General features: G+C 39.1%; 1 protein-coding gene across 18 annotated transcripts in view; it reads left to right on the top strand.

Annotated features, from left to right (window-relative positions):
• Positions 1–27,499, top strand: part of gpat2 (glycerol-3-phosphate acyltransferase 2, mitochondrial) — a 143,754-nt gene that overhangs the window by 93,003 nt on the left and 23,252 nt on the right. For all 18 annotated transcript variants that reach the window (XM_042421116.1, XM_042421114.1, XM_042421104.1 and 15 more), the window contains 8 exons: positions 19,329–19,447; positions 21,859–21,969; positions 22,288–22,358; positions 22,465–22,575; positions 23,014–23,136; positions 24,504–24,603; positions 26,192–26,325; positions 26,619–26,718. In XM_042421116.1, the coding sequence (XP_042277050.1) occupies positions 19,329–19,447; positions 21,859–21,969; positions 22,288–22,358; positions 22,465–22,575; positions 23,014–23,136; positions 24,504–24,603; positions 26,192–26,325; positions 26,619–26,718 (869 nt within the window). The remainder of the gene's footprint in view (positions 1–19,328; positions 19,448–21,858; positions 21,970–22,287; positions 22,359–22,464; positions 22,576–23,013; positions 23,137–24,503; positions 24,604–26,191; positions 26,326–26,618; positions 26,719–27,499) is intronic.

The following is a 27,499-nucleotide window of genomic DNA, read 5'->3' as shown; positions in this document are numbered from 1 at the left end:
CCTCAAAACAGTTGATGCTGAGATGTGTCTATTGAACTCTAGGAAGCATTGATGTGGGCTCCAATCTGAGGGCTGTTAATTGGTGATTTCTGAGGTTGGTAACTCTAATTTATACTCTGCAGCAGAGGTAACTCTTCCTTTCCTGGGGCAGTCCTCATAATAGTGTTTTTTTGTGACTGCACTTGAAGAAACCGTCAAAGTTCTTGAAATTTTCTGGATTGACTGACCTTTATGTCTTAAAGTAATGATGGACTGTCGTTTCTCTATACTTAGTTGTGCGGTTCTTGACATAATATGGATTACTACAGTAGTGGAATAGGGCTGTTTGCTGTATATCAACACTACCTCGGCACAACACAACTGCATTAAAAAGCATGAAATTCCACCAGTAAACTTTTGACGAGGATTGGGAATTGATTTTTATTGATACCAGTGGCATTATCGATTCTGCTCATCGGTCCGATTCTTTATTAGTTCCCTCATTGATTCCTGATCAGTTTTCTGTGTGGGGAAAAAAGTAGGCCCACACAGGTTTTCAGCGTCAACACATCTCTTTTATTATCTCTGAGTCTGAACACAGTGTAGAAACAGAGTAGGCATTCTGCAGTAGGCTGGAGCGAGTGATTATACTCACAGAAGGAGTTGTTTGGAGTTCTCACATTATTACTGTACTGCACTGCAGCGTGGTGAGCGAGTGGCCTGTCAGCTAGCCCGTCACTCCTGGTTGGTAACAGCTGATGGTCTGCTGTCCATTAGTTAGTTCAGTTAGCAGACTGACACATTCTGTCACAGTACTGGGTCAGCACCAGGTCTTCTTGGTTGTTCTGGGTGTGTTTTATTTGCTGTCTCAGTCCTACCGCCATAACTCCTTCTTATTGCAAGTTTCCAGGAGTGTAGACACATGAGTTTGATGTCATTGTTTTGTGATGTGCAACTGTCAGAAAAACATGCTGGCATCGATCAAAGGAATTGATAAGCTCGGAGGCTCAAACCTTTGACTAGTACTGCAGGTATCTTTACATGTAATGATTTTAATCCCGTCGGGTATCCCCAATACACTTTGTACACTGCACTGATATAATCCTTATTATGCAGCAGTTAATAAGTACTACAAATCCTTGAAATTATCAAATCTCCAGACTGATTTCTATGCTTCCTAGTTTATAATGATGTGTTTATGATGATGCCCAAAATCGCCTTCAATTATAAAAGCACAATTTATTTCCCAGGAAGCAAAACTCCACAACATATTATCATCATTTAAAGTGCAACACTAGTAAAAAAGTACATCTTGCACATAACTTGGCGTTTGACCTGAGGAATTCTAATTAAATACTGCTATGGGTAAGGTTAAAAGATGTTGAATTTCCACAAAAACCAACAGAAGTAATGAGAAGTCTTGAACTTCCTCTTGCTCTAATTTCCTTGAAACTTGAAAGGACTGATTTCTAATGAGTTGTCCTCTGCTTTAGACTTCTCATTGGCCAGATGGATTTCCACATGCAAACACAAAAAATCCCCAACAACAAGCCCGTAATTCAGCTAAAAACTAAACTTTGTTTGCACAAACAGAAGCAGCTTGTTCAGTCTACTGTACAGTCTGTTTTAGAATGAGGAGACATTATATGTTAGACCACTGTCTCCACCTCCAAGCACCATAATGCACAATACCACAGTTCTCTGTAGTGTATTACTAGAGGCTGTTCCCACATCCAGTATTATGACCTCTATAAAAATCCCCAGTAAGAAAGAATATTGATTTCCTGCGTTTTTACAAAGACTTCCTGAACTGTTGCTTTTACCTTGTATCAGTGGTGTATCTACCTGACATAATCGCAAATATGGCTAGTCCTAGAGGCATGTCAGGTTAGATTGGAGTAAGAAAAATCAACTTTTAGACTCAGTCCCTTGAGAAACAAAAATGAACTATGAGCAATTCTGAAAATGAGCATCTTAAGTCCTGATGAATATAAGACTTCAAACACAATTAGTACACGCAGGAGGTCGACAAAGTAGTGTTAACATTTCATAGAAAGCGTTGAGGTAATCACAGTTACGACCACACACACATTAACTTGTAACAAGCAAAGGAAGGTCTTATGAGGTTGAATGCAGAATTAATTTAGTCAATTAGCAGAATTTGTCAGCAGTTAAAGAGGTCTGGCAGTAAGTAATCTGGTATGTATTTTCAAAGCAACATGAGATGACTAAGAAAGCTCAGAAGATGCCAAATTACCTGTGTTACATCTGTCAAGCAATCTGCTAAATAATGAATCTCATCCAGAGGGACATGTGCAGTATATAGGGGGTAGGCTGATTCTGCTAATTGATTTGCAGCCTAATATATGACGCAGCTTTGCATAAGTGTTTTCAGTGGTTTTACCTGCTTTAGTCTGTTTTCATTCAGTCATAACAGTATTTTTTCTACCCCATGTTTTTGTGCCTGTTAGTATTAAATGTTTATCTTGATTATGTATCTCAGCTGTCTATGTTGAAACAAGCTGTCTGTATTGTGCGCAGCAAATCAGATTTTCTAATTTGTTTTTGTAGTGGGATTTTTTGTTGGACAAATAAAGGTTTACACAAAGAATGGACTGGATTGTAGCTCTGAGGTGCAACATTCATTCAGTTAAACACTGTGATTTCTGAGCTGTTGTGGGTTGGATGTGAAGAAAACCAATTCGTAGAGTTCCCCAGGTTTCATCATTGGGGGCAGCAGTGTATGCTATTACACAGCACATTTAAATGAGTTCAATTTGTTTCTTGTTAAAAAAAAAAAGTTCATCATTGAAACTGAGATGGGTGTGCTGGAAATGCCAGCATTCATAGTATTGTAAAGCACTTTGAGTAAAAGTACCCTCTTGATTTTTTTTCTCATAAAACCTCAAGAATGAGATGGGAAATTGAACATCATTCAGCCTGTGGTTAACTGTTATTCATTCTAGACTATTGCTCACAGGTAACCCTGAAGGCAAATTTATATTTTACATTTTGAGTATCACAGGGCTTCTGCTAAGATTTGTGTGACAAACATTTTGTCAGCTGCTCATGTCCAGGAGCGTCTGTAGCCTTAAATCTGTAGATGCCCACAAGCCTTCCGACTGCACATGTGTGTGGACACCTAATGTAATATGTACAGAACCGTCGCACATCCACTGCTGTCCAGTATCTCTGGGGCCTTAGTCATCATTTCCACAATACCTACTGTACAGACCTACTATGTGCCAGACTTTGTCTAAATTTGTGCATTTTTTTGTCATGAATTTGTTATTCTTTTAATTTAAGGAAAGTTAATGCAACAACTTAGACTTTGTTTTCAGTATTTTTGTGATTAGGAAGAGAATTTATGGCTGAGTGGACTAAATGTCACCTCAGTTACTGCAAATAATATATAATGAAATTTTATTATCGATACATATAGGTGTAATATATTAATTTATGGTCTTCATAGTCTTCCCATTGTTTTTACAAAAAAAACATGTTTGTGCATTCATACTTAGCTTGCAGATCTACATTAAATCCAGGTCAGAACCAGGGCAGAGACCAGGGTTTTTTTTAGCCAGTCCTTAAGGAGGATGAATTGTTCACTAAAATGTTGCAGACTCTGCATTGTTTATCTTAGTTCCAGGGTCAGTGGCACCCTTTTGAATCTGGTATTTTCAATAAAGCTGTATGGGTGCATGTCCCTGCAAATAAAACAGTACACGGCTTCAGTAACTGGGACAAGCTGGGGCCAGTTGGAAATGACATTAGCTGCTTAACACGAGAGCTACTTGCCCTGTGTTGACTGCTCCTGTCCATAGTCGGTGCACATGTTGTCTTCTTATATAAATAGTGAGTTTAGGTGTCACTTGCATTTTTTACTATACTATTGTGTGTTTTAAAGATTTAAGGCAGTGTTGTACACAGTTATGCAAACATTTTTGTGGGTGGCTAGAATTAGGTTTGTAGTTGGGGTATGCAGCCAGCTAGCGGGAGAGCGACGAGTCTCACACCGACAAACACAGTAGAGATGCCATAACGCAGAGAGAGAGAGAGAGAGAGACATTTGGAAAGGTTTGATTGTGATAGCTGTTTCAAATTTTGCTACCTGAATTTCATTCTGACCTCTGGTTGGATCTGTGGTTGTGTATTCAATCTCTGACTCTCTGCATCCGTTTTTCAATAAGTACTGTTTAATCTCTATCCTCGTGCTTTTTTTCCAAACGCAGCGATGCACTGCTCTGATTAATTATCACATACGATGTGATTGATCGATCACTTAGCTGAATCCGACAGATCCTGACACATTTCATCTTCTTATCAACGTTACTAGATGATGGTTTAAACAATCGCCTCACTCATTAAATACATAACTTATCATTCTATATTTGATTCATACTTTTCATATTTCATTCATACTATATGGCTCTCTGTATTTCAGGTGAGGCAGGGGCACCTCTACTGTAAAATGCAGTTGGCTGTATTGACTTATTTACAGTAACAGCAAATAAGGTTGTTTTTATATCCCTGCTTCACTCTGACATGGGTTTAAGTATGTTTCTGTCTTTTTTTGTTTTACTATAATATGTAAAGCTAATTATGGTCTCACATGATAACTGATCTTTCTGTTTTTTCAGATTATTGACAGGAACACAGTCCTTTATAAAACTCCTAAACCTATTAAGATTTCCAAGCAGTATTATCAAACTTTCTTAAAGGCTGTTTGAAATGAATTTTGAATCTGTGTTGACTGGATTGAACATATTTTTGTAGGGTGTGTGCTGTCTTGTTTTCATGAAACTCAAATAAATTGTACATTGTTTTGAGAATGAGCCTTAGAGGAAGTATTGGTATTTTTCACTTCACAGAGAAATGATAGAGCCTGGCAAAAAGGTAAACAGTGACACCACTGTATTCCCTTAACCACACACCCAAAGAGAGAGTTAGAGAAGGAGGCAGGGAGAGAGTCATATAGAATATTCGCCCTTGTCAGCCCACAGGCTCCTCGTTGAGCCCACCTAATGACCCTCACATGTCTCCCTCTCTCACTCTGACATATAACCACAGAGCCCTCAGCCTGGATTGTATTAGATGTATCTGCTGTTAAAGTTGTAATCATGAGACCTCAATAAATTGCCTTCTTTCTTTTTTTCTCAGAAGGCTTCTAAACCATGTGGTAGAATTTTATACACATTCACATTACCCTAGTGGCCATACACACACGAAAGGAGCCAGTTTAGATGATCCACACAGGCATTATACTGTAGGTATCAGTGACTTTAGGTATCACTGCTATATTGCATACAATATCACCTTTACTCTGATAAAACTCGTCTACTTAGCTGTTAGGATAGAAGCAAAATCAGTCTCGACATTGTGTCATAATGCAGACGAAACACATTAAGGAGCTACTTCAGGTCACAAAAACAACAAAGAGCGGAAACAACAAAGACATATCCATCACATTAGACTTCAGGTTTGGAACAGGTGGTGGAGAGTTTAAGATTATACTAACAATGCAATATAATTTATAACAAAGTCATTAATTTCCTGACACATTTTGAAGTCAGAAAAACAAACTTGCTTATGCTCTTTGGTGGACAAACTATGAAACTGATGCACTCTTTCTAAATAATTTTTCTTGTTATTTACTGTTGAGCATATATAACATTATCAATTAATCTGATGATTATTTTCTCAATTAATTGATTAGTCATTTGGTCTATAAAATGTCCAAAAATGGTGAAAAAAATGGTTTCGAAGTCCAAGGTGATGTCCTCAAATGTCTTCTTTTGTCACAACTGTTATGCCGCAGCTCTGAGACCATAGCAAATAAGGGAAGCACACGTGAAGGATTAATCATAAGAAAGGAATTTTATTTAATAGAGATTAATTTAGTTTAACAAATGTAACAAAAACATTGTTTCTAACAAATGAAGCTGGAAGGGAAAACATGCTGCTAGGTTAACTAAGATAATTCCAAATAAGCTAAACATAAAATTAAAAGAACTCCAACATGACGCGACGTGGTGCCAGGGAAAAGGGGAGCCACCGGACTACTAGAATAGGGCAGGTTTTATGCAGCCTGGAGAAAGTGGCCTCCTGCCTCCAGTTCCTTGATGACCTCCAGCTCCAACCAACCAGGAGCCAGCAACACTGAAGGACAACACACGCAAGCCCTGTTGGTCACACAACCAACAGTCTATAACGCAAAGATATTTAGTGTACTATCATAGAAGACTAAAGAGACCAGATAATATTCACATTTGAGAAGCTGGAATTAGAGAATTTGGACTCAAAATGATTAATCGACTATCAAAATAATTGGCAATTAATTTTCTTTCAATCAACAAATTGACTAATGGTTGCAGCTGTAGTCAGATGTTTGAAAATGAAATAATGATTTTATATAATCGAATGACTGAAACGTGTGTACTGGTAATATAACATGAAGCTTTATGGATCTTTTGAGAGACACTCTTCATTGACACTCCTCTCATTGGAAGTTCAGCTCAGGGTCGACCGCAGAGTGTATATGCTGCTCAAGGACACTAAAGCATCCAGATGCCTCCCAACGATTTGAACCCAGATCATCTAGTTGAAGGCTAGACTCTCCACTTAATACACCACCCCTCTGCTCATATAGCTTTTGACTGTACTTGGTATGTGTGCTTTAGCTTCTTCTTTGCAGCGTGTTTTAACTCTGATCTCATAGCCTTCAACACCTCGTCATTTCACTTGCAAGTTAAAGCACTTTGCCTCGCTCTTTTAAAAAGTACATCGTATTTCACCAATATAAATCCAGCCAGTACTCGATGTGTATGAGCGTCATGCAGGTCTGAGTTTTTGTCTAACGTCTGTCTATTTCTGGTTTGATTTAAAGTTGCTGTCAACTCTGCTTGTGCACCATCACTATAATTCCTCTTACCATGAATACAAATACATATAATTATACACCACTCTGTCTCCCATTATTCATCTGTTGGTCAGACATCATTGAGGAAGACAGTCTGCAAGCGCACACACACACACAAACACAAACATGGCCCTGCTCCCCATTTGAACTCAGATCCTCATAACGTCTATTCAGTTGTACATCATCTTGTAATCATTCTGCCACATCTATCACACCTTACTTGAACCCTAGTTTGTGTGTGTGTCTGTGTGTGTCTGATCGATGCCGTCAAGTATATGGAGATTACGGCTGCTGTAGTGATGTGACAACAGCATTGTATTGGCGGTATGTTTGACTAATGAGTCTGTTATTGAATTATAGACATCATTAACAGACTAAATGTCCACCTGAAGTGAACCAAGATGGTGCCAGACAAAAAGAGCATCACAGAGCTTAAATCATTTAAGCAATTTGTTAAGCAAAAATGGCAACTTCCAGCTTCTCAAATGTGTGAATGTTTGCTGGTTTTCTCAGTCTTCTATAATTTAAATTGAATACCTTTGTTTGTACAGATGTGGCTGAAAATATTGGTACCCTCCCATCTTTTTAAAAAAAAAACAACTATATTTTCTCTGTATTAAGTTGAAACTGACAGACGTATATGGTATCCATCCATCTTCCATCTTTATTTCACATCGAATATAACTGAAACTTTGGTTTTGATTTACAACTTTTATTATTTAATACAATAAAACAAATGAAGATGGCATGGCCAAAAATATTGATACCCTTAACTTAATATTTTGTAGCACAGCCTTTGGAGGCAATAACTGCAGTCAAGTGCTTTCTGTAACTCTGAATAAGGTTTCTACACTTCTCCACTGGTAGTTTGGCCCACTCTTCTCGCGCAAACTGCTCCAGTTCTCTCAGGTTTGATGGGTGCCGTCTCCCAGCAGCAAGTTTCAGCTCTTTCCACAGATGTTCAGTGGGATTCAGATCAGGACTCATAGCAGGCCACTTCAGAACGGTCCAACATTTTCTTCTCATCCACCCTTGGGTGCTTTTTGATGTTTGGGGCCATTATCCTGCTGGAAGTGGAAGACCTGTGACTAAGACACAGGTTTCTGACACTGGGCTGTATGTTTCGCTCCAAAATGCTTTGATAGTCCTCTGATTTCATTGCGCCCTCCACAGATTCAAGGCACTGAGTGCCTGAGGCAGCAAAGCAACCCTAAAACATCGCTGAGCCTCCTTCATGTTTCACGGTAGGTATGGTGTTCGTTTCTTTTTTCTTCCTTAAACATCGGGTTGGTGTGATTTAGCAAAAAGCTCTAATTTTGTTTCATCTGTCCAGAGCACATTCTCCCAGAAGGACTGTGGCTTGTCAACACGCATTTTGGCAAAGTCCAGTCTGGCTTTTTTGTGTCTCCCTCTTAGAAGTGTGGTCCTCTTGGATCTTCAACCACGGATCCCATTTTCATTCAGACAGTGACGGATGGTGCAACTTGAAACTACTGTACCTTGAACTTGAAGATCAGCTTGGATCTATATTGATGTTTTCCTCGGTTCTTTCTCAACCATTCGAGCAATCCTTCTGTTTGATCTCAGGCCAATTTTCCTCTTGCAACCACGTCCAGAGATGTTGGCTACAGTTCCATGGGCCTTTAAACTTCTTTACAGGTCACAGGAACATCAAGCTCTCTGGAGAGATGTTCTTGTAACCTTTATGTTGACATGCTTGGCTATTACCTTTTTTCTAATGTCTTCAGACCACTCTCTAGCTTTCCCTCTGTTATCCATGTTCAGTGTGATGCACACAGTGGCAGAAAACAGCAGAGTGAGTAATTTTCTCCTTTTAAACCAGGGGTCTCAAACTCAAATTACCTGGGGGCTGCTGGAGGCAGAGTCTGGGTGAGGCTGGGCCGCATCAAGTATTCCACAAAAAAAGCTTAGCAGACGCAGGCTAGGATAGCAGGCGCAAAAAAGGCGACTACTACCAGGTTGTTCATTACCCGCCGTGCTTTTGTTGTTGTAAACGTCGTCATAGAAACAAGTGAAACAAATAGCATCATAAAGTAATATCTATTTAATGTTTATTGTGCAAGGCATTTACTATGGAGTAAAATGTTTTGAGGAATAAATCTCTTTCCGCAAATGATTCAGTACATTCCATTCACCCAAAAGATTTTTTCGAATAATTTGTCCGTGAATGTCACATCATTGTAGAGCAAACGTGGAGAACATGAAGCCGGGACAGTGGGACACCATGCAGCCATGGAGGCGTTATTTATTGGCTTTTATTTTCTATAATAACTCCATGGATGCAGCGGGTGCTGCGAAGCTAGCGGCGTTGTCAAATCAAATATGACGTGTGGCACAGCAGCATCAGCTGTACAGTGTTTTGTTACACTCTGTATTTATGATCTCTGTCGGATAAACATAAGTGTGTTCATGAAAACGTATATATTAACTTTTAATTCACTTCACAACGTGGCATTATGTGACAGAAATATGCACATTCATTATTATCTTCCAGACTTATAAAGATGCAGATACACCCGGTTCTGTTTTTTTAATGTCACACACTGTGGAATCACATGCACGAGCCTCATTTGCTGTCACAGTGAGCCAAAAATGGATGTAAAGGTCTTTAAACCTCCGTTTGTACGTCAACAGTTGTGTCCGTTCCGCTCATCAGACCTCAGTGAGAATTACGCACAGGCTCTCCAACAGCTGATCATTACGCACGGCTGCTGTAGATATTTGAAACGACTTTACCCCTAATTCAATCACATTTTTCTGCAAACCGTCACCAGTGTCAGTCATCATAAGGAAACATCAGAAGAATGATAAATGATTTATTGATAGAGCTCGTGTTGAAACGGACTTTGCAAAGTGCTTCAAAACAAACTGAAGTGATCGTTAACAGAGAGATGATGCTGAAATAAACAGAATGATGCTTTAATGAGGTTTAATAATTCACCTTTGAATTTTACTGAAAGCTGTATAGCAAAAATAACGACTCAATCTAGCCTGAGGTGCGCATATTCTCAGCGCACATTCTTTCTGCATAAATAGCATAGTTGTTGTGAAACAGCCATATACCCCTGTGATTGGCAGGTTCGTTCAGCTCCAGCTTGTGCAATTAAGGGACCTTCCACACACAACACAGTAAAGTGCCATTCATATAAAACTCGTGGGCCGCACTAACATTAAACTTTCATTTTAAGGTGGGTCCATAAAATATCAGCGCGAGATTGAGACCCATGTTTTAAACTGTCTGCATGAGTGATTGTAAAATTGAAAACATCTGTAATATTAATTGAAATTGCTTAAAGTATCACTACAAATCAATTATTTCTTACAACTTCTAAAAGGTACCAATAATTTTGTCCAGAGAATGTCTTGTAGAATAAGCATGAATTCAATTATTTTCACAACCTTTTTGTTTTGTTCCACTGAAACCAAACATGCATTGATAATAAAACATCTTTTAATTTCAACACTGTTCAGGGCAAATGGTGTATTATTTTAATAAAATGCAAGGGTACCAATAATTTCGGCAACGTCTGTACATCCTGACATGTTACAGACCAAATAACTAATTGAGAAAATAATCCGCAGATTAATCAGTAATTAATTGTAGCCCTCCTGTCTGCCCCACTTCAAAAATACTGTACACAGCTGAGTAGTTTCTTCGCTAAAGCCAGGCTCGGACTACAGGAGCTTTAAAATCAGACGACAGGAGTTTTAAATCCTTGAAATGGGGTTGCATCATGTACATAAGGAGAAACTTCACAGATGTTCTTCTCTCTAATCTCAACCATGCACACTACAAGATTTGAAAATGATGGCACATCACACAGTACAGGATATTATTAAAGTCCAGATGAAACAGCATTTCGAGACTATCTAACTTCTGTATTGTGAGGTGTTTCCGAGTGAAACAGGATAGACAGGCGGAACATAATGTTGAAAAGTGGGCGTGTCATAATAAATCTTAGCTCTGTGCCACTAAAAGTTGAAGATTGATTGATGGGTAGATGTCATGATATTATTGGTTAAAATTGGTTGGTTCAAGCCTATGTAAGCACGTCATATTTTGTTTTACGGGAAGAAAACATGATTGGATTTTATATAAGAATACAAAGAAATAGATTTTTTTTTTTGGGAGGTTTTTTTCCATGCCAGAGTAAACAATGCACCACTTCACATGATCGCATGGGGATGCAGATGCAAACAAGATGGAGACTGACATGGTGCAACAACTTAATGCTTTGCAGTGAGAAAATACAAAAGCAGAAGGCTTAGCCAGTCTGGATGAAAAACTTGTTTGGGAGATGCGGTTAATGCGGGTTGTCTGTTCTTCAGCGAGAACTGAAGGTGAGATTTTAACTGTCTGTTTTAATATCTGTCAACAACAATATGCTAGCTAATGTTAGCCTCAAGGGCTAGAATGTTTACCGTTGCTTGGCAACTCCGTCAGCTGCTCCGACTTGTCTCTTTCATTGGCTATTGTGGTCCCGCTGTGAAAGCAGCAACATAATCATCCAGATTTTAAATCCTAAATATCAAACATGTTTGAAATTATCGTGGCGGCCCCGATGAGTCTGCAAGTAGTTCTGGAGGTAAGTTTGGATCTGTAAACTCCTCACATTACCAGACAATCAGGGCCAAACATTGGTACTGACCAAGGTCCCAGACTAGATCTCTCTTCCAGTTGTCGGGAGGAGTGAATCGGGGATACGTCGGCACAAAACTCCTGTAGTCTGAGCCCAGTTTAACCCTAACCCCAACACTCAAGGTATATTTAGTGTTACATTATAACTGTGTTCAGTATTGACAGAGCTCAGAGGAATGTGCTGCTTGTCACTATTTTAATCCCTCCATGCTGCTTATCCCTCTGTAATGCAAGAGACCAGCCCTACAGGGAATCTCTGCAAGAAAATTACTCCATTCTGTAGAAGAAGTAAAAGATGTTATTTCAGGGCATCCACTCATGATGAATCTCTGTCCCCCAAACCTCTTCAATCTCTGTCTCTTCTGTCTGTCACTTCAAGAAGAGACACAGTCCTTCAGTGTGGCTGACTTGATATAATTCAGTGAATTCTTTCTATAACTAAGTTATTTTCAGCTGCTGATGAATTTTACTTACTGTACAATATATAGGCATACACATGAACGTCAGGCTTGCCACTGAGTCATGCTTTCAATTGGATCAGTGTATTCTCGGCCTTCTCTCTAACACATGTGGTGTACAGCTTGTCTTTTTTGCTGCAGCATAAAAGCTGCCAACCCTTCTGGCATATTTTTGGCTTATGAATCAATATCATGTTGCATTATTGTGTTTATAGATTACATTTTGAGGGGTCTCTCCTGATATAGCTTTTCAGGTTTGTGTTCACACATTTGCACTTATTTGTATGCATCTAGGTTTCATGTGGGAGTATTTGTTTGTGGCCCACAGCTTGCATACAATATGCATTTGTTTTGGAATTTAGGAGAAGCATAGCCGCACCCCTCACCCGTCACCCTTACCGCAGTCTGTTTAAACCAGGCAGGTTGGCTCAGGTGTATTGTATCCCACAGTAGTTAATAAAACATCATGGCAGTGAGGGAGTGATGAAAACCTGTTTAAAGGTAGGAGAGAGGGAGAAATGGATAGAGAGAGGGAGAAATGGATGGAGGTGTGAAGGGGGGAGAGATGATGGGTATCAGACATGTAATTAGTACTCTCCTTTTTTGTGAATCCAATGGGAGGTAGAAACCTTTTTATCCAACAGTGTCTGATAGAAACGGCTCAGTGATCAGTGTAATTATCATCAGATCCTGTTAGTCAAAAACACGATGATCAGTGTAATTATCATCAGATCCTGTTAGTTGAAAACAATCTGATCTCTCTTTTCCAAGCAGCTCTTTTTCCACTCTGCCTCTCTCCCCCCTCCTGTTTTCCCTCAATCATAACTTCATTTTTTGTGCATGCTTTAATGTTGTTTGCATGAAAGAACATCAAAAGTCACAGAAATTCATGCTTTTTTTTTGTACTCATTTGATTCTCTCTATCTCTCACACAAACATATTTGATCTTGTTCTGTCTTGGCCTTGTTTTTGTGACAAGATGAGCGGGGGTCACCCAAAGGGCAGAAACATATCTTATCTCAGATATTTCAACAATAAAACCATGTCAGAAACTGAGTAGTACACATAAAAATGTGAATGGGACATTTATCAACTCAGGTGATCAGCCTTGATCCTGAGAGGATTTTGCTCAACTGTAGTTAGGTGAACTTGAGTGCAAATTTAATCACTTGTTGGACAATCAAGCTGTGGAAAGACACTTTATTAATTAGTCATGAGATGAGTCTTTTGGTGACCGGCACTGATGATTTATTTAGCTATGTAGGCCACATGTACTCTCACTAGAATGTCCAGTTTAACTTCTTTCTCTTTTACTATGTTATGAGCAGATTCCCACGTGAGAGTACAGCTTGTCCCAAAGCTGGTTTGGAGTACTGCCATTAAACAGGAAACTATTAAATGCCTTGCTCACCCACACGGGTGTTCAGTTACTCTGGCAAATTAGTCCTCAGGCTGATGCTGGACGGAGCTATGCTGGAAATTCAAACTCGATTTACTAAGAGAGTTGCAAAGTAGGAGGGTCGCTACTAGGGCCCGACCGATACTATTTTTTTGGGGCCGATGCCGATATTAGGGAGTAAGAAAATATACATAAAATATATACATAAACGCACATTTTCTGCAGTGAGTCCTCAAATGTGGTTATCAAACACTTGTGACTAAGATATGTAATGGAGGCATGATATTTTACAGTTTAACAATAAACTTTATTGTATAAAATGACATCAATGCACTGAAACACTAAACTTCACTGAGAATTTAACAATTATAAATTACTATTAATAAAAAACCCCACATAGAACAAAAAACATATGTACACATATATTAAACTTGAATTAGGAAAAGGATCAAATATAAATAAAATGCTGCCATTATAACTTTAAAAAATAAAAACAAATATCGGCACATATCGGACAACATGTACACCAATACTGATATATCTGTGATAGGCCAATATCAGCTGACTGATATATCGGTCGGGCTGCATCCAGAAGTGTTTTTCCCCTTTTTGTGTTCCCATTTCAAATCTCTCTTAAAGTGATATCCTCAATATTACTTAACATGGAAGCACAGGACTCTCTCAGATAATGTAACAATCCTATACGTTTATATTGTGACCACCGGTTTCAATTATTTCAACTTTGTTTCTGAGAATTCACATTTTGTCCATAATTTTGACGTGACGGACGGCTAAGAATACTAAAATACCCACAATCTTGGCCGCCGTTGCTATGGAGAAGAAGCCATGGGCACGAATCAGAGAGGTAAATAATTAAAAATGTTGACTGAAGTTGTAAACAATAGCTATAGATACTGAATTCACTCAAAAGTCACCCAGAATTTGAAAGTGAACTGATTTCACTCTGCAGATTGTAAAATCAGTGACTTTTTACTGAAGAACCAGATATTTTCTAACGCAGTTGCTCATCTTTTGTACTGATGATTTAACCAAGAGAGTTTTATGCCGATCCAAACTGTAGAAGCACTCAAACTGTGAGTCACATAATGTCTATGGGAATAATAATTAGGTTTTTTATGTCCGGAACAAGGGGCCCCAAAATAGCTCCTCCCACTTCAAAAACCTTATAAAAGCCCATTTGGTGGTGCCTGGACATGGTTCTCACTCTATTTCTGTAGAGCACACAAATGCCGCTCATGTCGACTTGCTCTGTGCAGCAAGTAAACAAAAAACCATGTGTACCAACAGCGCCAGCATGAGTTTTAGTGGCTTAATCCGAACAGAAAAGGTTCTGTACTGTCTTTGCCAACACTTGAAAGCGGTGAAAAGATTAGATTAAAGTTAACCGCGGCGTCTCTGCTACCTGCTGCTTTTTGAATATCAGCTTAAAGAGATTCAGCAGTGCACCTGCTTCCTCATGTGCCACCTGCAGGTTTCCCCACTCTTGCCGCTATGTAAGAAGTGGTACCTTGGCACAACCAAATGTAGTACAGCCAGTGGTTAAGGGAAAAGGTCCCATCCTGAACAAGAAAGTAAGGGAGATGTCAAACGAGCACAGTCTGTATACGACTAAGACCCAAGAAGAGGTCAGAGAATCATCAGGCTCTATCAAGTGAAAACACCTGTGAGGGGCCTTAAATGACATACTGTGTAACAAAAGTTATTATTGTACTGTTCAAACTACTTGTTCAAAATGCTAAAGAAGATTTTCACTCCACTAATTTGTTTTTCAAAGCTAAAATAAACAAACAACATCTGTATTATGGTCAGGTAGTTCATTTTGAGGTGGTTAATTTGTTTTGAAATGCAGACATTTTCCACATTAATTGCACCAATGTTTTCTGAGGCAATGCATTTACACATGGTTTAACACATGCAGTAGTGCGTATTATATTGGAAATAGTTGATGCAGGTGAGAAAGGCAACAAACACAGACCAAAAGTAGTTAGTTTTTAAAAACTAACTGAAAGAGGATTGGCAGGAGGTCCTTTTATGAAGTATTCTATGTCTTCAGTGGTCTAATAGTACTCTGTTATAAGCCACATATTGTGTTGACAAATTTAAATTAAAATTGAAATTAAATAACATGAGCAGCCTTCCCATAAATGAGGAAAAGGTCATCAGTAATCAGATAGAGGTGCAATTGGCCATAGCTCTGTCACAGTGTGAAACTAAAAGGAGGAAGAGAGCAGAGTAAGGAAGGATAAATAATTCTTTTTGTTCAAGGAAATCAATGATACTCTCTGGCTCCATGACGCACAGCTACTGATTCACAGATTGATTTTCTCTGTGTGTGTGAACAGTGAAACAGAGACAGTTGATGCATCCAGGTGCATAGTCGTGTGTGTTTACCATATTATCATTCCTTCCGAATAGCCTGGTTTACTCGCAGACTGTAAATAAAAAAAGCCCATCACGTTGATGTCCCTGTGGCGTTATCTATCTGCCTGCTCAGCAGAATCCTCACTCCCCATTGGTTTGTTTAAGAAGGCTCATAAGCATGTCAAAGACGTGCTGTTAATGCTATCTCCAAATACACTATGTACCACTGGATTTTCTCATTTATCCCGTCTTTGCCGAAGTGATACTCTGATTAAAATTTTTCTTTTCAGCATGAGGAGACATTCTCTGCCAGCAGCAAACATTTGTCACAGTCATTGTAAGTCACAGATTGACTATAAATGTTTTTACTCTACATTGTGTAGCTAAGTCAATGGTCATTGTCAAAAAAAGTCAGATGCTAATACAGTTAACCTGTTGTGATTATACTGGATTTAGGATTAAGGCAAACAGCACCTGCTAACAATGAAGCCACTTTCGATCCTGTCTAGAGCTGCATAATGTTGACGTTTTTTCCGATTATCTGATAACTCGTCATTTCCACGGTCATTTCGCTCATATTGATGTTATTCATTTTATTACAATACCACTGTGTGTCTACTTTCTTCCAGCTAGTCTGCTGCTGCAGATACAGACATATTAACGATGCTGTTTTATGAATCCTGTCCTGATTTACACTCCACTCTTCATATGTTTGTAAAAACTCTGGGAGATGGAGATGAACATAATTTACTTTCCATTGTGTGACCCCATTATAGTAAGAGACTATCTCAAAATTGTGAATTAAATAAATGTTAATTGTGTAGATGGGCTTGCCATTAGGTCATAAAGATGTCATTAAGTATTGGTTTAATTGCTCACATGTTGTTATTTGACTAAATTGTTTTAATCCTTTTTTCTATGCTGATGCTGGTTTTAAAAACTTGCAAAGAAGAAATGTCCAAATATTGAATACTGCCCCTTTCTGTCGCCTGTGAGTGATTGACAGGTCATTAGTCTAATTAGCTAAACACAGCTGAGACAGACAGCTCCATTGTGGGAATTTTGTCAAGCTAATCAGCAGGTGAGTTTTTTTAAATTAACTATGAATTGGCAGTGATGTTATACTACTTTAATATATTTTACTGTAAAACTTTAGCTCACTAACATGTGACTAACATGTCTCAGAATTAAATACACACACAGTAAAAATACAGTGCACATTTTGCTTTGCCATTCATTCAGACTTTCCATTTGGTTTCTTGTAAGGTCAACGATTGCAATGCTGCTCTTTAGTATTATCAGTTCAGGTTGTTTAAAGCTCATGTGGCTCAAACATACAGCTTATAGCTGTGAGATTCTTCAGTTGCGTTTTCAGTGTGTGCCATCTTTGTGTATTGCTATAGTAACCTCAATTATATGTCTGCTGTTGTCACATGAGACCTTGAGGTTGCTTCATGGTCCACTTTTTTCCATTTTCCTTGCATTTAATAGTAATGGCTTTGCTGTACCATTTTGGTGTCTGTACCTCTGTTAGAAAAGTCAGAATTAAATAGGGTGATTTTTTTTTAACTGTAATTTGCTGTTTACTGCTTTGAACAGTATGTCACATTCGTATCTATACATAAATTTAGGGAAAAACTCAATTCTAAATTAAGTTTCCTGTTAATGCTGCATGTGTGTGTGGATGGGCTGACCTGCCAAACAAAAACAAACATACCTAGATAGAAATCTGATCTGATTGAAATTCTTAATTTTGTGTCTTTTTCCTTTTCAAATATACCCTGAGTATATTGAAAGCCCTCATTAATCAGTCAGCGTTTTTGGGAATAGACTTAGCACACCAACCAACATTGCTTCGACTGCTGCTAAAATTATCTTCAATCTAATCTGACCTGGCAGCTACTAATGGCCTCTGATTTTTAATCCTCTCTCATCATGGGCCCACTTTGGTCTTGGCTATCAAATTAGCGAACTACAGCTTATTAATTAAAGACTATAATTGATCGATTCACTTCTGAGGGGAGGAAGAACAGAGCAAGCATAAATGTGCATGTTACAAGGAGAGACCTGCAGCCCAGATCTGTATCCCTGTCATGTCTCTTGGTATCAGTGTGTACATTTTTATGTTATGTGTTAACAAATAAGCCTCTGTGAGGGGGGGGCCTACTATATAAAACTCTTTGTTTGTAGTGTTACACATCTGGCCTTGGCGTACCACTATCTCTAGCTGTTCCCATGTGGTCTTGTATTCCTTCTGGAGTGGCTTATATAACCCTATAAGAGCCTTTGCTGATTCCCTGGCTGTGTAATTTACAGTTTTACACCCTTTACTCGCCGTTTTGCTGCCTTGTCTCCTCCATCACTCTCTGCACCTGCAAAGCATCTCCGAGCCCTGGGAACCTCTTATCAATGTCTTTTTTTTCCCCACTGGACTTGGTAATGAATGTGGGAACTTGAGCCAGTTGAAATGGAGCACCTCCCCATGGGGAAGGCTTAGCTTTAAATTAGCAAAGTTAATGGGGCTGAGTGGGATCAGCAGAGTGGGAGACACACGCAAAGGAAAAGTCATGCATTGAACCTAATGAGACTCCTGAATCTGATGGGTGTAACCACAGAAAGATTTGTTGGAAGATAGTTTGTGCCACAGCATGACAGCAGTTCATGTCATCATCCTTTTGTAGTTGAAATAAATCCTTACACAAACTAAAGGGGAGCTCTCTCAGGATGGTGACTTTTATATTGGCTTAGCCCTCTCTTTGGAGAGTGTGCCCCGGCTCTTGATCTGTATTAAATCTACCTTAATCTGAGATGATTACTCATTTAAGCACCAACACGGCCAACACTATCAATTAGGTAACCTATATAAGCTAGATCGTATTACAATGTGACCTTTGTTGCCAACTTTCATTATTGGGTTTGTGAGTGGGCAAGGGACCGGCATCTGTTACATAACAGCTGTTTTTCAGCTGATGGCTATGTACTCTGCTTTTAATGATTTATAACCCTCTACTGAAGGTCTGCCCTGTTACATCTATACATTGCTGAGCACAGACAGCCCTGAGTTTTTCTCAATCTCAAAACTTCTTAATGGCAGTTTTGTCCTTGTTTTATTCTTCCCTGCATACAGAAGTAAGCCCAAAACTTTTAAACTAAAATTTGTCACCAGTGCAATAAGAGGAAACAATATGAAACCAACAAAAGGAAACCGGCAGCAAGAAGCTTCTCTCCCTTAACTTGACAACAATGTAAGGAAGGTGAAGAATTTGAGAGTATTTGCGATGGTGGAGGGAAAGAAGTGCTAGTTAGATGGGTGAAATTGTAGCTATGGGCACAGAGTGATAGATCGGTGAGTGCTGCCAACGCTCTCCTGCCAAGGGCCACGGGACAAAATTAAATTTTTTGTCACACTGAGATTGTGTGTGTATGTGTATTTTAGTGAATGTGGTTTTGTGTTTTTGTCTTTTTTTGTTGGGGTTGGGGGGGATTTTAACATAATGCTTTATAAATATACTCTTCTTTTTTTTCCCCCAGTCTTTGCTTTGGTAGGTCTTTGGGAAGAAGTCTGCAGGGGGCTCAACATGGTGCAGGAGAAGAATGATGGGATAAACAAAGACATGGTTCTTCCACCCATTCAACAGAACAGACCTGCTGTAAGAGCGCTGCCTGCATGACTCTCTCCACTGTCATCTCCCTCTTTATCCTTGTGCGCTAATCTCAAACTCTTTGTTCTTCACAATCACAAGAGAACATGCGCGGCCCCATGTGCTTAATTCTGTTTGATGTCTCTCAGTGCACAGGATTTGTATCAGAGAGAGTTGTACTGATTCAACGGAAAGTGGACACAATTTTGAAAGGAATCGGTCAAAATTTGGGGAAATGCATTTATTTGCTTACTGGCAAAGAGTTGGATAACAACAGGGGGAAACAGTTAGCCTGGTTCTATCCAAAGCTATCAGCAGCTTTAAAGCTCACTGATTGAGCTTATTTGCTTAATCTGTACACAAAACGAATTGTAAAAAAAAGCCAACTGGTAGTTTTACAGAGAGTTACGTGCTGTAACTACTTGTCGACGAACAATAGTCGCCACTGTGAGGTTGTCAGACAACCAGCGGAGATGTTGTACAGAAGCTGGGAGGATGAATAAACTATTAGTTGTCAATAAATATTTATAGCACGGAAGTCCCCCTAAAGCCACAAATGGTTTAAACATTTCTTTTTGTGTATGGGTTAAACCAGCAAGATTTCCCCTTTGTGCTTATGCTAAGCTAAGCTAGTCCTCCAGACTTCACCTTCATACTTAACACAAAGACATGAGGGTGCTATTGATTTTCACATCTAACTCTTGCTAAGAAAACAAACAATCATATTTCCCAAATTGTTGAAGTATTCCTTTTAAGATGTGGGTTTCAGTCTGCTATGTGGTTTTGCTCTGATAATACTAAAATTTATAAGCCTGCAGACTGGTACAGTTCACTGCTTCTATTCCTCCGTATGGTCATTAAATTGTAATTTAAATTATTGATAGTTTGATCCAAGTTTTGTCATTAAAGTAATGTTTTGTCTTTAAATCAACCTTTCATGGCAAGACACTGATTCATTCAGCTGCTCTGTTTTCTGGAATCCATCATCATCACTCAGTCAGGTGAAAGTGTCATTGATTTTAGGAGATTCATTAGCCCCTTATGTCTAAACGGGGTAATCAGTCTGAATACTAACGAACACTTCGTTTAAGACACTAACAGCCCACACACACATACTGCATGATAATTAATGGTATGGTTGCTGTTAATAATAATAACGCAAATATTTGGAGGACTGACCAGCAGTCAATTTGCCTGCAGGAGACCTTAAGTCTGGTTGATTAGTATACAGTACACAGTGCGATCTGTGCTTCAGTGAGTTGTTTATGCCTGATGCGTACTGATTGCCTGACACTGGGTCTAATATGGCTATTTATTAATATTTACTGCACTGCAAGTTATTGCTTGATCCTGTGGATTGATCAGAATTTAACCATTTACAGCAACACAGGAATCATAACTCAAAATAAAAATCCAGACAAGCTCAAAAATGCAAAGATTTAAAAACTGGCTAATTCTTGTTCTTGTAATTTACCAACACTGTTATATTTTCAAAGACTTGTAAAATAAAATTTAGTTTCGTGTCAATTAAATTCAATAAATTTACTTTGACAAATAAATTTATCCACTCGCTATTAAAACATCTTTCCTGTAATATATGTTAAAAACAAAAAATAAAACAACTGAAACATATCGCACAGCACAAGGGTTTCCTGCATTATTTTATAATGGAGTTATGCCACCACAACTGAAAAAAAGACCATCACCGATAACACCATATCAAGACTCTAGCCATGCTAGTGGCTCCTTGTTTTAAGCTAAATGCAAACATGCATCTCAGTTTAACATCGGATATATTAAAATTTTGACCTGATGATGGCGCTAAATAAAAAGACAAGTTTCAACAAAGTGAATATATTTCATCCCATCCTGAAGGGGGCACATAAATGTCCGCAGCAAACTAGTTGTTAAGACTTTTCATTCAAAACCACAAATGTCAACTAGGTAAGGGAACCATGAATGTCTGTACAAAATTTGTGCCAATCCATCTATTAGATGTTGAAAGTGGTGGACAAATGGACAGACAGACATTTCTCTGTAAAGTCACCCTGTTACCATGGCTGAAAATGAATACCCTTTCATGAATTAAAACATTAACTAGCAGAAGCTCTATTTCACACAGCAAACACATGTTCAGTTCCTGATAAGTGCGGTCACCCAGATGTGTCAAGATTTTGGTAGCTTACCAGCCCTGGCTCAACATTTTCCAGGGGGAAACCTTGAGTAAATTTGTCACACATCCAATCAGGCACCTCTGACTTATGCTGTCCTAAACTCCTGCCAAAAGGGAAGGCAGGTCCAATCCTAATGAATCACTATCATTTCTAAAAGTGGGCATGGCTGCATTTCATGAGGACTGTATCCTGCTCAACAATGTATGTGACATCTTGTTTGCATTATTGTGTTTCCTTCCACCTCAGCTCTCATGGGAATTAAAGATCAAGAAAAAGCTGAAGACTGTGTCTCCCTGTCTGGGAAAGTTCAGACCACTTGTGGGCCAGTGCTGCCACCAGTGCACCCCAGACAGCCTGGTGAGTGTATAGTGTGGAGGCCAAAGAAGGGAAGAGAGAGAAAAGGGAGGGTAGAAAAATGAGACTAATGAAATGAGAGAGGGAGGCTGTATGTTGATACCATCCAGCAAACTTAATTTCTATAATCTAAGTGCTGTTGATTTGCTTCCAAGTCCAAATTATAATGCAACTGAGTATTTCACTGACTGAAAAGATGATGACCTTACATGACACACTAAGCTTGTTTAGTGAAGTTGAGGATGCTTTTATAGATGTTCCCTTTCAGAAGGCATCCTTCAGCTGTGTCTTTCACAAGATGAATGGTTTTCTGTCTGACAGCGTAAGAAGCTCGGACAAAGCTCCTCCCTCGGTTTCCACAACCTTCTGAGTGTCAACGAGACGCACACTAGGTATCGATAGCATCTACAGCATTAAAGCAAACATACAGTAATCTCATGTACCAACACACTCACTATGCACACTTTCTGCCTCTGCATTGTGTGTTTTCTATCGTAGGTATCGAGGCTGGCTAGTGCGGAGGGTGTGCTGTGCGCTGTTTGTGAGTGGGTGCAAGGTTTATCCGAGTCCTGTTCGCAGCAGACTGGAGAGAGTCTGTCAGAGCAACAGGTACCTGAGGGGAAAGAGAAGGAGGTGGAGAGGAGAAGAGATGCTAGAGGAGAGTAAATAAATGATAGGCAGAGATACAGAAAAATGAAATGGGCTCTTGCAGTTCTGGAGAGAGGTAAAGAGAAAGGATGGCAGGAGATAAGAGACACAAAGATACAGAAAATGAAGGCTATCATCGGGTCTGAGCAGAGTGAATGAAAGGAATGGGGATAACTTGGGACTGTCGTCACACTTTCTCTGTCTCTGTTACAGAGTCTTCAGTTTGTATCTGTTGTTTTCTCTCCTTCGGTGTAATTGAGTTTAACCTTTATGTAACCTCTTTACTCAAGGATGACGTTGTTGTTGTTGTCTTACTGGAAGGCGGGTGTTTGTCTGTGTGCAGCACAAAAGACGCTTTGTGCCGTGTTAACCCTGCTGTCCTGTGACCATGTGTTTCAGGGTGAGGGAGGCTCTCACAGCAGAGCATAAAGCACCTGAGGGGGGAGACAGCCAAGGGCAGCTCAACCGCCTCTCCACATTCCTCCCCCTCATTAACACCTGCATCTCCCCTGGACTTTTACGGTGTGTGTGTGTGTGTGTATTTATGTGTGTGTGAGCTGATCGGCAAAGGGTGAGACTCGGAGATTGTTTTTACTATATAATTCTTATCAAGCTGCATATTTTAGTGTATCCACTTAAAGCTGCAATAGTAGAAACGTTGTAGAAACGTGATGGCACATTCGGTGGTTTTAAGCAGTTAATTTTCTGATTATTGTTTTTTTTTTTTTTTACCAAAATGATCCTTGTGAGCCATAGTTGACCTCTTTCAGAAGTCTTTATTTACAGTACACAGGCTTGACTGACTTTTTGTTTAAGAACAAGATATTTCCTAACAGTTCTTTTCTGTATGTTTTCTACTGATAATTAAACCAGGACAGATTCATGCCCACCCGAGCCTTGGAAGTGCTCCAACTGTCAGTCATCTCACATTGTCTCTGCAGAAAATTACCTGCACATTTACTTCTGAAAGCTGGATGCCTGAAATAACTACTCTCACTCTCAGCAGAGCAAAAACAATATAATAATAATAACAGTAGTAGAATTGGAAAAACAAAAGAAATGATACAAGGCTCTGCTTTCCAAACCTGGAGTCATCTGGAACAGACAAACACAGAAATGGCTCTTATACGGTACTACCAGACATGTCGGATGTTACTCAGATGTCTGTGTTTTATATGTGACTACCTGGTGGTGCATGACTATCCATCAGTTAGTCAACATGCTCTTCCAGATGACTGACAGTTGTTGATGCATAAACTCATCCATCGGCAGTGGATGACATGCAGCATGCTAAAGATATATGTTGTATTTTAAATTGAAATCTGGTGTTATGACCGTGTCAACCCTGTTCCTGTAGCCGTAGACTGGGATATTTGCGAATGTGTGGTGAAAGTGGAGTGGAAACATCTTCTGCTTTTTGGGAGAAACTTTTTTTGCCTTTCTTTTAGTCTCAGGAATCTCTACTCAGAATCTGCCCTGTTCTTTCGTTCTTCTTTCTCCTCTCTTTCTCCGTCTCTCATTTACTGCCTCTGCCTTCGTCTCTATCTACAGCTGTCACTCTCACACACACCCCTCTTTATCGCTTTCCGTTTTGCTTCTTCCCTATGTCATCAGTTTCTTTCTTATCCCCATCGCTCTTCTGCTCACTTTGTCTCACTCCCATCTATCTCATTTACATGTTGTCACGCTTAACTCCATTTTCGCGTTCTTTGCTATATCTCCCTTTCACTGGACATCAAGTTATTGGCGGCTATTTTCTCTTAGCTTCACCACTATCTGTCCATTATTCCCTTTTGTACATTGTCCCCCTCTCCTCCTTATCTCCAGTCATTAATTTTTTCTCCTCTTCTTTCTATACATCTCCCCACCCACTCTATGCTCCTGACTAGATTCGTGGGCTGGTTGATGCTGAAGATGTTCTCTTCCATATTTGGCAGTATTCAAGTTAACCTCAACCATCTGCCGCCTTTGCACAGAGCCTCACAAGAGGTACAAATGTCCACACACTTTATCATCTGTGAATAAAAAAAGTTAGGACATTTCATCTGCGTATATATAACTGCTACCCCAAAGGGTGTCAATTTTCCCTGCAAACCATGGAAAGCTACAACATACAATGATGTTTTTGGCTCCACACACACATCCGCACTCAGGATGTGAAGTAAAGCTGTGCTCAGCCCATTTTTAGTAAAGTTTTATAACACCTAAATGTCTGATTACTTTTGAAAGTCTGAAATACCTAAAACTTAAAAGGTTTCCTCACTTGCCTTGTTATACTTAATTATTTTCATGACTTTTTTTATTGAGGACTACACAGCTCTAATTACATGGTTGACTAAATAAATACAAGTAAATAAGTCTGAGTCAGGCTACTGTTGCAGAGTTTCAAGATGGGCATGAATGAATTCAGTGAACTATGTCTTTAGCTGAAATCTCACTGAAATGGAGTCTGTTGCATGAATGAAAATGAAACCACCAGGAAATTATTCTAGTGATGCTCATGGTTCTCAGTAGTTGTTAGTTGGTTGTCGATGTATATTCAGGGTTTCTTACACCCTGTGAATAGTGTCAGCTCTGCTGGATTTATTTTTAATTTGTCCAAAAAACATTTTTGAAATGTTTTTGGAAATAGGGGGACCCTGTAAAAAAGTGGTTTAGTTATTTATTTATCCAGAGTGTCTCAATTTATCTTCAACAGGAAATTATTTCACACATAAATTAGTATAACTAGGGACTTAAAAATGTTTCACTGTCCAAATACTTTCATCATGACTTGCATATCTTCATCTAACTCATTTAATTTTTATGATGATCAACAGTTTACTAATAAGAAGTTTGATATGACATGATTGTAACTAATACGTCAGTATCCCTCCCAGCTTTCCCAAATGGAAAATAAAAGATAATAAAAAGAAATAACACAATAAAAAAGCAACAGAACAATAGACACATTTTCACGGTGGGTTTAAAGGCACCTAGCAATATTCTGACTACTCACACAATTTAATATTGGAGCCCTTTTACTGCAAAACTTATTACCTTTTTTACTGTAGTAACACTATCATATCCACAGAAGTACAATCATGTTTTATCTCCCTGCTTTGACTTCAGTCACTATATAATTGAGTCTGCGATAGTAGCTCTTCATTTCCATATCTCTAATGAAAAAAAAATCAGATGCTACTCAAAAGATAAAGTGGCAAATACAGAATAATAGAGCTGTTGTTGACCTTGGAAAAACACTCATGGTATGCTATGAGCTTCTGCAGTACAGTCTCTTCCACATGCTAACCGCGTACATAATCATTGCCTACATCTTTCTTAACTATTTCAGTTTAAAAATAAGATTGTCCGATTTTGTATCTCTGCCGGTTTTAAATTAAGAATGTATTTACTCAACACTTCATTCTGCCGATATTATCTTGAGCTAGTGGGGCTTGATTATAATATTGATTAAATAAAAAGGCCACTCTCCTTATCCATACACCACACCTGCATAGTCCACCATTGTTTGCCATAATGAATTACAATGTGAGGAATCTTGTTTATCTGAAACTGCTTCTGCTCTGCTCTTCAGGGATCTCTGCTGGTCTATGTGTATGTCCGTCAGACCATCATGGACGGTGCTCTCATCCCTCTGGTTCTCTTCTGTCACAACCTGAGAGTCCCATACACTGTCTGTCCACTCCGGATTAACAGCTCTTTCCTAAGGCATGTGCATTCACACACAAACCTACACTGAAGCTGCTATGCAAGTCCCACTGAGATAAAAAGTAAACACACAGTATCTTCTGTCACAAGTAATGCAGACGCTCCTCTTGCCAAAAATGAGGCAGAATTTTTTCCCTTTCATTCACAGCGCCGTATTTAGTCCAGTCAATTTGATTTTAAACACAGCTTGAAGATGCATCATCATATCAAGCTTCTAAATTAAACTAGTGATGCCTAAGATACAGTGTCATCCGTGAAATTATGTGTGACAGATGTTCCTGTTTATCCTCTAGATCAGTCCTGCAGAAGGTAGGCGTCATCCTCCTGCCAGCATATGCGACGACTGAGCAGGATGCAGAGATGGATGGTCTGTACTCACCTGTCATGACATCTGTAAGTCAGACATGTTGTGGTGTCAAATGTTTGTAATATCTGTGGTGATTGTAGCACTTTGAGGTGTAAAGTAAGGAGTAACTTCTCACTTCCAGTGACTCCCAAAAACAAACCTTTGCTGTTCGGACAATTAGTAGTCATTATTGATTTTACACCAAGAGTCTACAGTCATGCTCTATGAGAGTGTATGTAGGCCAAGCCGTGCTTTGAGCTAAATGCTAACATCAGAATGCAGATATCTTTCGCAGTGACAATGCTTTTTTCCCCTCTTTATTTAGTGCAAGATATGTGATTAAATCAAATGAGTGCAGGATAAGTGATTAACATGAAAATACATATGACACGGGAGAAGCAAAGATATGAGACAGAAACCCAAAGAAAACAATAACATGGGGTGAAAAATTTAAATAAATAAATAAAATTTTGGCTTCGTACTAGATGCAAGTGGTGTGTGTGTGTGTGTGGGTAGGCGTTATGTGTATTTGTGTGTAAGTATATAGAGGCAAGCGAGCAGAGGGGAGGAAAGAGAAAAAAGAAAAAGGGAAAGCTGCAGTGTTGTTGTGGGGTTTTATGCGGGTTCTCTGGTTGGGCGCCAGGGTGAAACCAGGATGAGTCAGGATAGAGTTTTATTTATGTATTTATTTTTCTCTCCCCCTCTCCACTCCTCTCCAACTAGTTCTTTATATAGTTGGTTTGCTCTTCTGCACAGTGACAATGCTGACATGCTGATGTTTAACAGATGTAATGTTTACCATCTTAGTTTAGCGTGTCAGAATGATAA

Source organism: Thunnus maccoyii, chromosome 9, assembly GCF_910596095.1.
Source record: "Thunnus maccoyii chromosome 9, fThuMac1.1, whole genome shotgun sequence".
Classification (NCBI taxonomy): domain Eukaryota; kingdom Metazoa; phylum Chordata; class Actinopteri; order Scombriformes; family Scombridae; genus Thunnus; species Thunnus maccoyii.
This window is presented reverse-complemented; position numbering and strand designations above follow the sequence as displayed.